The 11800-nt window shown below is 31.2% G+C and overlaps 1 protein-coding gene across 1 annotated transcript; it reads right to left on the bottom strand.

Moving 5' to 3' along the window:
* Positions 1-9634: 9634 nt before the first annotated feature.
* On the bottom strand, positions 9635-11463 carry LOC107857305. The gene is made up of 2 exons (XM_016702220.1): positions 11287-11463; positions 9635-10044 (listed from the first exon to the last, which is right to left on the bottom strand). The coding sequence occupies exons 1-2, from the start codon at positions 11399-11401 to the stop codon at positions 9854-9856; spliced, it is 306 nt and encodes a 101-aa protein (XP_016557706.1). The 5' UTR covers positions 11402-11463; the 3' UTR covers positions 9635-9853.
* Positions 11464-11800: the final 337 nt, after the last annotated feature.

Genomic DNA, 11800 nt, shown 5'->3' with positions numbered 1-11800 from the left:
CCCTCTCTTTTGTTTAGTTTTTGTATTCGCTACTTGAATACTCTATTTCTAGTTTTTGCAACAAGGATTATCTGCACTGTTGCTGTATAGTTATCAAAAGTTTTATGAGACCTTTGTAAAGATCAAATTAAATAATTCTTGTTTCGTCACTGGTGTAAAGGAATGCCTCATTCTCTTGTCTAAAATTTGGTGGGATGGAGAGATTCCATATCCATCCCACCACCCCGTCATACCCGATTTTTTACCTAAGGTCAAAACGAGCACAGCATTATTGACTAAAAAAAAAATTAATTTATACAGAGTCGTCACCTAATTTTTTAGAAAAAATAGAAAACCTACTTATTTATTAACAAGTATGATTTTTATTTCAATTTGAGAACCAATTTACATTCTAGGTAGGTAAAGATTCAAATTATTCTGAAGGAAATGGATTAGACATCCTTCAGAATCCACAAATGTGATTCCCGATCAGACTTAGATTTATTAAAAGAAAGAGAAAAAAATTGATGTTTGTAAACACAAATACAAAAATGCGTATTAAAACAATATACATAATTTATATGTAAAGAATGTGTACATTGCATATGTTATCATAAAAATATGTGTATAAAAAGTGTATGAAAATAAACAAAAATACATGAGAATATCTATGAAAAAAATGAAAAGATTAAGTAAAGAAAAATTCGTCCAAAGAAAAAGATTACGTAATGTTTTTTAGTGTAAAAATATGAATTATTCTATTAAATATCTAAATTAATCTAATTCTTTTATATAAATAGTAACAGCCTAAATTAGCCTAACGCGTGATGAAAATTGCATAAATAAACAATATCCCTCCCAACACCCCAAAAATAAAGATTTTACTATAATTTAATATTTGTACAAGTGTGAAAGTATAAAAATACAAACATAAAAATTAAAGTCTTCTTTGAATGCTATTCCCGGTGAGTATTCCCAATAACCTGTACAAACACTCGTAATAAAAATGTTAGTAACAAATAAATAATTTATCAAAATAAATTGAAAAGATATGTATGCATGTATATCTAAAAATATAAGTTTTGTTAAAAAGCGTGGGCTAAGATTAGATTTTAAATACGGCATGGCTACGAAGTGGTTGCTAATTTAGTAACCATCCTAAATCGTCTTGTCAAGATACGAATCATAAAACTTTTGCGTTGTTATAAGAATTTCATCATCGCCCAAATTTATTTTTTTTATTACGTATTTATATATGTAATATTCGTCTTTTATTTGTGCAGGCCTAGAAAATCGACGGAGAATTTCTTCATCGGCCAAGTGTCGGCCCTTAATATAAAATAATAACTTTGCTAAAATAAAATCCGTCTTTTGTAATGGGGTGGCCTCAAATATCTAGACGGAGAGATAATTTCATTGGCCAAACTAGTGTAGTATTTATTAATTATCAATGTAATAAATTACAAGGCAAAACGGGAGGACAAATGTCCAAAACAATCCAAAATCAGCCACACAGTAATGAAGAAAAATCATCTGCATAATGTGCCTCGTTAAAACCTTACTAGAAAAAATCCAGTAGGAAAAAAATCTAGTAAAGGAAAAAGAGTACACATCTCTAATAATATGCATTTCGGCTGCCTCATTAAAAACCTTACAAGAAAAACCTAGTAGGACAAAACCTCGTAAGAGAAAAAGAGTACAATACGTATTAACTCTCCCTAATGAGAACATCCTTGAACCTTTGCATCTCGATCTTGTGCAGCATCTTCTTGAAAGTTTCAATTGGAGAAGATTTGGTGAATAAATCAGTCACATTATCAGTTGAACGAATCTGTTACACGTTAATATCATCATTCTTTTGTAGCTCATGTATGTAGAAAAGCTTTGGCAAAATGTGCTTCGTTCTATCTCCATTTATGAATCCTTCCTTAAGATGTGCTATGTATACTGAATTATCTATGTATAAAATTGTGGGTAGATTGTCATATTTCACACAACATTTTTCTTAAATGAGATGTATCATAGACCTTAACCATACACATTCTCGGCTTGCTTCATGAATAGCTATTATCTCAGCATGATTCGATGAAGTGGCTCTGATAGACTGCTTTGTATATCTCAAAGATATGGCAGTACCACCACATATAAGCACATATCCTATTTGAGACCGAGCTTTATGCGGGTCAGATAAGTACCCAACATCAGCATAACCAATAAGATCGGGACTGCAATCTTTAGAATAAAAAAAGCTCATGCGTTTTATCCCATTTCGATGTATCATAGTAGGAGCAAAAATATACCTTGCTAACAAATTGACTGAAAAGGTTATAGGCCTTGTAGTATTTGCAAGGTACATGAGTGCATCAATTTCACTAAGATATGGTACTTCATAACCAATCCAATTCGATATATTTTGAATTTCAGCAAATAATCTATTGCTTTGAAAACTCTCTAAGAGTTCCAATGATGTTCAAGCAATAAGCTTATACAATATAAGGATTATAAATAAGTTTCCTAGAAATTTTTATATGCTTCAAGCATATTTTGAATCCTTAAAAGTTTTCACATAAGTTTTGTCAAGTGACAATAATCAACATTTCATAAGTGACATCTTCAAATATCTGGACTGCAAATCAAATAAGTTTAATACTTACCAAGATGCATCCTTTCATGTCACTTGATAAATGTTTCTACGTTAGCATGCTTAAATTAACGTAGAATTAAGATCCTCGTAATCTTTTAAAATATTGTGCCAATATTGTGTCAAAGATATTGATGATATATCATTTAGTATCGGTTCACAATGCAACATAACAGTTTGAGATCTCATCACTTCATTATTTTCAGGTACATGAACCTCTCATAAGGTTTCATGAAGTGTTATGTCGTAGGCTCTTCAAGAGCTCATTGTCTTTTTATTATAATTATTTGCTCCTTATTTTTCAAGAACTATTTAATTTGGAACAGATTAGTTCACTACGCTTCACGCTTGCATAGACTTTGTCCTTTAGGAACACAAAATAAGAGCACTTGCGCTTAATATGAGATTCTTTCGGCATTTGACTTGAATTATCTTTTGGATGAGGATATGGTAATAATTCCTAACATATTTCATAGCGCTTATAATCTCCCCCTTATGTTAGGAAAACTAACATACATCCTCTACTTCTTTGAGGAATACATCTTTGTGCATTATGGTATATTCATTAATCGTATACCACACATCAAAATTATTAGATAGAATAATTGGTTTTCGACCTTGAACCAATTGAGAGGGAAGAAATAATCATAATTTGTTGGTCTAATGCATACAAATGCTATTGCAATATATCATATTTTAGACCAATACATGAAGTTTTGTTCTCATTAATAATGATTTAGCTATTTATTGAAGGCATTCAATGCCAAACCATCATCATCAAGATAACTTTCTTGATTGCACAATCTGAAAATTATGTTCTTAACTCAATTTTATTGAGCAAGCAACTTTATGAATGTCAAACTGCAGGTTGAAAATAAATGTACATGTGATCATCTTATTGATGCATCTTTTCAACATATCACATGATAGATGAACGGGCCCATATTCACCTTTTATATTTTTCAGATTTAAGGAATTCAATCCCAACATTAGTTGGTCCAACCAACTTATCATGAGAACAAGCGACATAAACAATTCTCAAAGAACCTTTTATTTCTTCAATACATGTCTAATATTCAATATGCACATCTTCGAGATGTCACAATCGTTCATATCAATTTATGAACTTTTATTCTAGTAAACTCCAAGTTTACCATGACATGTACTTTTTTCTTTGGTAAATTTCAGATTTACTATTACATGAATAAATTTCAGATTTACTACTTTAGAAATAGATTTTGAAATAACTCTTCTCAGTTATTCTGCCTTATTCGGAGGTGAGTTGTGATACCATCACAATCAAGTGCACGTTTGCATTAATAAGCTTCTCATTCCTCAGGAATGAAATATAATCATTCCTTAAGCGAATCAAATTATGATAGCTACTACAAAAGCAAATTGAGGCATACATATGATTTATTGTTACCACATTCAATTCAGGAAATAGAGCATATCAATGGGATATATTTCATGACTTTTCATCAAATACCCATTATTTTGCCTTAGCCATCATAATATCATCAGTACATGTATTGAGATCCAATCTCAACGTCTTATCCATATAAAGGCGTCTTAGGCATAAATTAATGGGACTTGAACCCAACATATTATCATCCCTTTTGATAATATTGCTGTTGAGGAATAAATTTAAAACATAAATGGTTCCAAACCAATTATTTTTCCTCAAATTCAACAATAATTATATTATTAGTAGCAAAAGAACATAAGAAATTACTAACCTTGAAATCCTTGAGATTTATAATCTCACCTTGTTTGACAGAGTTTCTATCTGATAACGTGTTATAAAACAAGAAAGAATAAAGAAGAAGAGTAGAGAGAATAGAGAGAGTAATAAAAAAAAAAAAAAACTTGAGGGATGAGATCATCAGATTGTCAATACAATAAATAGAACCCCTCTATTTATAGGGAAAATTTACTCCTAGTTTGAGTAAAAGAGGGATGCTTCAAATCCTAATAGATATCAAAGTAGATCTTGATAGACATTCACTATAATGTAAATACATTTATAACAAGTGACAAATTAATGTGCCATTGATAACTTAAAATTCGTCTTTGATGGTGCTTAATAAATTGCGCCAAATTATTTTTTGGTGGAAAACACTAGAAGACAAAACTTTGTTACAAAATCATATGTTTCGTTACTAAACATGTATTGTTCATACATTTAAACACGAAATGTAAATTTTGTCACAAAAAATGAATAATTAGTGATGAATTTTATGTCATACCTAATAGTTTCGTAGTTAAATATCACATTTGTTGTAGTGAGCATCCTTTACAAGGATAAATATTTTTTGGATATCCAACCAATATCATAACACGACTCTCAGCCCAATAATATATCCAGAATAATCATGACATCGTAATCACAGCTTTAGTCCATATTCATATCCGAAACACATATCGACAATCATATTTATAAGTCGTAGCATATCTATAATCATCTCACATATAGGAGGCATAATATCAATAAACATATCACTTCTATTAGACATCTCATATCTATAGGTCATACATTATGACCAAGAGGAAAATCATCTCTATAAGCCCAATAATCATAACTAAGAGGAAAATGCATATCTATGGATTAAATATCTTAACTAAGAGGAAAATGCATCTTATGGGCCAAATGTCATAATTAAGAGGAAATGACATCTCTAAAGGCCAAATATCAGCTCTAAGAAAAATTAACATCTCTATAGTCCATTAATCATAATCCGACGAAAATCATCACAACTTATCAATTCGCCAAGTAAATCTCATAAATAAGTCTCATTAGTCTCAACTAGGCCTACTATCCACAACTAAGTCCACAAAGGCTAACACAAGTCTTGGCCTAAGTGGGCCGAATGATCACACTTCTAATCTCAATCTCTATATTAGGCAAACTACGCCCAAACTAGGCTAAGATATCTAGTTCAACTTCTAGATGTTAAGTAAGCCATAACTAATTTTAAAATAGAAAATTCGTCTAGAAACATGGGCAATTATGTCAATTCTACCCCAAGATACGATTTTAAGATCACTAGACTAACCCAACAAAGATCAATCACGCTAACCATAATTCCAAACCTTCGACCACATCCCAAACCTAGCATTATAAGATTTCCAAACTACAAACTAATTCAATCTAGGGAGAAGGCAATAGAATTCTAAAAAGGTCATAAACATACTACTTTAGGGGTCCAAAACCCTCATCAAATTCAACAAATATCAATAATCAATACTAGGTTATTTATTCATAATCAAGCCTAACATTTATATTCACATTCTATACATAACACACATCATCTTCAAAGAAGAGTAGGTAGAAGCTACCTCAAGGCCAAACTGCCAAACCTCACATCATGCACCACATGCCCATCTTTACTTCACTATCCTAAAAATATCATCATCCTATGAAAAGCATAATCTACTCATCAATACGAGTCTAACGATACACAAATTACATTATTGTGCTTTGGGTTAAAAAATGACACAAAAAATTTTTAAGTGGATCCTACATATGAAAATCGCATTTTCGAGGTCAATCCAGTGCTCATACATCACCAAGGAATCATAACCCTCAATTAATGGGTGCAAACAAATCAAATTTGAGGCTAAATTAAGCCCTAAGCTAAATTAAAATTTTAGGTCAAGAACTAAGAAATTCACCAATAAAGTGATGAACTCTTACCTTAATCTGGATTATAATCATGATAAAAGATGTTTACCAAGCTCCCTAGACACTCACAAAACTCAATTTTGAGTTATCATACCCATTCAAAATTTTAGTCTCTCAAAGATGAAGAAAAAATGCCCAAATTCGCAACCTTAGAATATATTTATAGACCCCATCAACGAGAGATGCAGTATTCTCGTGATAGCAAAGTCAAAAATTATTTTTGACCCTCAAAACTCATTCAGAATCGAAATAGCATGATCCAATAGTAAAATTTGAGTGTAAATAGTATTTCAAACCATTGGAATAATAAAAAATTTCACCCAACATCGTTTCGGCAAAAAGTGAGGCCCACACCTATAGTTTCGTTTCTCATAAAATCGCTCAATAGCCCAAAATAAGTTTGAAAACCTTGGGACCTGAATCAAGGATTCCCTAGCCTAAAATCAACATTTTAGATGTGATGAAAAAGTTGAATTTTCAATCCGAAGTTGTTTCGATCAAATATGAATCCCACACCCATATTTTAATTTTTTAATTTTTTGATCAATAGGTCAAAATGAGTTCGGGTACATTGAAATCCGAACCAAAGGTCTACCTACACTAAAATTGATATTTAAGATCTACTGGTACAATCGAAATTTGCATCCGAGATTGTTTCATTGAAATTTTCATACGATGGCCATTTGAAATCAATAAAGACTTCAAAACAGAAAATTAACTCTAAAAATCAAATAAACTGTTCGATAATCGATCCGTCGATTCCAGTAAATCATAAATGACTTGGAGCAGCTATGGAAAAGCCCTAATGGTAAAGATAAGAGAAAACATAAAAATACGACTGGAAGGATCATTACAAAATCTTTCTTCAAGTCATCGAGGAAGTTATTCTTCGTCTCATTCGTATATGGCTTAAACGTAACCATGTAATCCATCTTTATCTCATAAACAGTAGAAATGATGTATGGGTAAACATTCTATAAAAAATAATTTAAAAATTACATAATATTCAATATTACAATAAATTCACACCTCAGTAATTTTTCCTTTATACTTGAATGGGTCGTCTTCGATTATCTTGTCACTTTTTGTAGCGTGCCACCTAAGGATTCGGAGAATGAAAAAAGGCTCATTTATTTATTTTCTAGCAAATTTTTCAAGATAAGAAAAAACCTCATAGATCCAAATCTATTATCAATACAGCAGTGAAAAATGAATCAGAATCTATGACAGTATAAATAAAACAAGAATTTATGATAAACTAACTAAAGGGTTGATGGTAGATACCATGAATGCCCAAGAAAATCCGAATAGAGCATAGAATGTCTTCTACTTCTCATCAAATACTTTCCTCTGCAACTTTAGATCAATTTTCTTTTAGATAATCCATGATCAATTGATATATCTCTTTTTTTACACGAATAACTCTCAAATAAGCTCAAAAACTCTACCATTCGAATCAATTTTGTGTCGACAACCTTCGTCGAATCTTTTGCATGTAACATAGTGTGCAAGAACCACACTAAACAACACTTAAACTTCTACTCCTCGTTCAACTTATTTCGTCTAGTCAACTATAACAAGTTGGCTGACATTTGTTTTTCGTCACCTTAAAGAAAAAGTGGCCCCCAACTCTAACACCTTCAATTTTGAGTCACTAAGGTATGATGAGCAGTTCAATCTCGCGATTAAACAGAACTCTTTTAAGCCAAAACAAGCAGGCTTATTGTTCACACAACATCACATCTCATGATGAATCTTATCATTCTTAACACATTGCAACAATAAATAATGAATCAACTGTCCATTGAATTTAAGATGTTGCGAACAGAACTGCTTCAATTCTCTATATGCAGCCATCTTTGATCTAACTAATATCTTTGCTAGAAAAGATCCAACCTCGTCCATCAAAGTTCGAAGGTTATACTGCTCCACAGAAATATACCTTAAATAAAATGACATGAACAAGGGACCATTATCTCCATCGACACTATTTTTTTCACTACCCTCACTCTTTTTACTATCATCACTATCACTACACAGCAACATCATCACTAAACTCATCGACATATCTATTTATCTCCTTTATGATCTCCGAATTTGATTCCGACTCTTCCGCTTCAATTTTTTTCATTTAGAGGTATTTTCAACTACCTTATTCTTTCTTTTTCTACTTCTAGAAGCAGAATCAAACGCGGTACCAACTGTATGTTTAACACCGACTCTAACTTTACTTATTTTTTAATAGAATCTACACCTAAAAATAATTCCGTCATTGTTAATTCATAGACCACAAATCTACTAACAGAAACAATTGCCAGAATAATTTAAAAATTATTTTACCATTAAACAGTTCACTACACAAAAATATCATAACAAAACCAAAATCCAATAGCATGAACAAAAAAATTTCAGTCAAATATATGGATATCAAAACTCAACTATTGCTACAAATCAAACTAATTCGCTATAAATTTTTTATTTTCATTATTTAATCAATCATATTTTAAAAGAATCTCACACACCTAAAAATTTATTTCAAACTTGTTAATTTATAGACTACAATTCTACAAATAAAAACAGGTCAATACTTGATTCAAATTAACCAAAATAACTAAGAGATTAAGAATTATCTCACCATTCAACACTGCAGTATAAAAAAAATCAGAATTAAAGCAAAACTTCTTAATAAAACTTTAAAACTCAACACTATAATCGACGAAAAATTTTGTCGAAACTGCAAAATCAAAACTCAACTATTACTAAGGAATCCAACTAATTATCTATAAAATTTTCATATTTCAATTATTTAATCAATCACATTCAATTTTTTTTTCCTATACTACACTACTACGAAACGAATAACAATAAAAATCGCTAAAATAAATCTACAAAATAAACTTTGAGAAAATTTTCTTAAGAGTAGCTGGAGTTTGAGAAGTTGAAGAAGAGAGAAGAAATTTTATTTAATATTAAAAAAAAATGAAAGGTGTTAGGTGTAATTTATTAAATTTTTAAAATTTTAAAAATGATGAAGAAAACCCTATCCCACGTGTGGACTCTACTTTTTTTTTTCTTTAATCCTAATCTTAAAAATTAAATGAAAAAAATATTAATGGATATTTGACAAAATAAATTTTGAAAGTGGCCACAATGCCAATTCTTCCCAACTTTTGTTATATACTTGCCCTGTAACCCTGTTCTCTCTGCTAAGGTTGACGTGCAATCCAGGATGCGTGCAGGAAGTCAGTCCGCAAGTATGAATTAATTGGACCAACTTCGATCAAACCATGCCTTACAGCGCAAATTCTATCAAACCGGGGCCTCACAACTAAAACACAGAATGGGCTATAATTCCAGTAATTTTAGGACCATGTCTAGAGTTACACACACGCCCGAAATTATTGAAAATGAAAAACAAAGAACCTAGCAGTAAATATTCAAAGCAACAGTTAACAAAAGTTGTTTTCATATAAGTTTCATATAAGTAAAAGGGTTATCATGAGTGAAAGAGCCAAGACACTTTAGCTAAAAATGCTATATTTCTTTTACTACTTGCGAGGATGAGTATGTTCAGGACCACCAACTCCGGTGGCTACTTTGGCCACGTCAGCAGCAGAAGCTTCGGGTTTCTTCATTACGTACATAGTGCCGTACCAAACAGCACCGGAGATGGCTAAACCAGCAATAGCCATTGTCGTAATGCTATAAGGCAAACGCCCCCTTTGGTGTAGTACTGTACCTGTATAGAGGCGAGGCGAATTCAAGATTTGAACTTAATAAATTGAAAGTATCAAATAAACATTCTCAATTCAAGCTTTAAATTCAATGCTTTGAAGCCTCTTAAAATATTGAGTTCAGCAATTTGTACTTCATAGTTTGTTCCCTTTTGTATTAGTATACATTCTTTTGCTTTAAACCTACCATCCTATTTGTAGTACTCCATTTGTTATTGTTCCGTTTTATACTAATCCTGAATGAGACATGACTCATGCCCCCCCCCCCCAAAACACCCCGTAAAAAAAAGTAATAGACAATGGCGTAGCTATATTGACTTAAAGGTGGTCACTGGAACACCCTTCCTCAACGAATCATATCATATAGAAAATAATGCTACGACTATAACACAAAGATAACTAACTTTTTCCAGATATATACTAAAGATTTGAATACTGCTAGCAAAGTTCCTAACTTCGCTACTGGCAACAAAAAACCATTATGCCTATGTATGATCGTTATCTTTTCAAATATCACAAGAGTCTCCTCTTTTAAATTTTGTATGTCCAGTCAATCACTAAAATTAATGAACTGACACAACAACATCAACATCCCCGTGAATATCCACAAAGTAGGGTTTAGGGAGGGTAAAGTATATGCAATCCAGGACTACCTGGTAGTCCTGGATAAAGTAGAGAGGTCGTTTCCGGTAGACCACAAGACAACTAACAAAATTAATGAACTGATACAATCAATAGATACGATAAGTGGAGTACTATTTTTCATATTGTCTCTCATACACACACTGTAATAAAGGATAATCACCTCTTTGGATTTTTAAAATAGCGGAAAGGTATATTAGGTACTAATATACATATAATGTACATATTGTATACACTCAGTAGTTACATTTTATATATACAATCGAAGTTTTGTATTATTGTATATTTTGACAAGCACCGTGACTAATAGTTTTGATAGATTCAAATAAACGTACTACTTAAAAAGGGGTCGTTCAGTTGCTGACTAAAAATAGAAATTATTCATGTATTAGAATTACCACCATTAATATCATTTTTGATAACTTCTTAATTGTTTTTTATAAAATTCAGTACAATATTAGATCATCATTTTTCAATCTCACATAAAATTACTAAAATTCTGGGTACGTAGTTCTTGCATAACTAAATGTAATTTAATTTTAGTTGACTAATTTTTATATTATTCATACACACATAATTCTAACAAGCAACTAAACGACAATTACCTGGATTGTGGCCTGGTGGTCTTTTGGAGGCCTCAACACCAGCTTTTTTCACTTCTTCTGGACTCATCTTGGTTGTATCTGCCATCTTTCTCCATTCTTCATTATCTCCTGCCATTATTAATTTCCTAATTTTGTGCTTTGCTTCGGGGATGGAAAATGAGAAGAATAAGAAGAATTAGCGGTTTGACTTTGCATGAATTTATATGACACGTTGTGATAAGACATGACATGTGTCTGTTTCTGCTGTGATTGCACGATGACTCCTAGGCTCAGACAGTTTTTCTTTTTCATTTAGGATTTTTAGGTTCGGTATAGAACTCGAAATTAAAATAAGTTAAATTATGAATAAAATAATTAAAATAAGTCACTTATTTAATAAATTATTAAAATAGATTAAATATAATAAATTATTATATTTTATATTTTTTTTAATAGTTAACTAACGGCATTAATATTTTATAAAACGTAATATTTTTTTACGAATTATATGACAATCTAAAAAAAAACTAATCAA

The sequence above is a fragment of the Capsicum annuum genome, chromosome 1 (genome assembly GCF_002878395.1).
Source record: "Capsicum annuum cultivar UCD-10X-F1 chromosome 1, UCD10Xv1.1, whole genome shotgun sequence".
NCBI classification, from domain to species: domain Eukaryota; kingdom Viridiplantae; phylum Streptophyta; class Magnoliopsida; order Solanales; family Solanaceae; genus Capsicum; species Capsicum annuum.
Note: the sequence above shows the minus strand (reverse complement) of the source record. Positions and strands in the feature narration are given on the sequence as shown.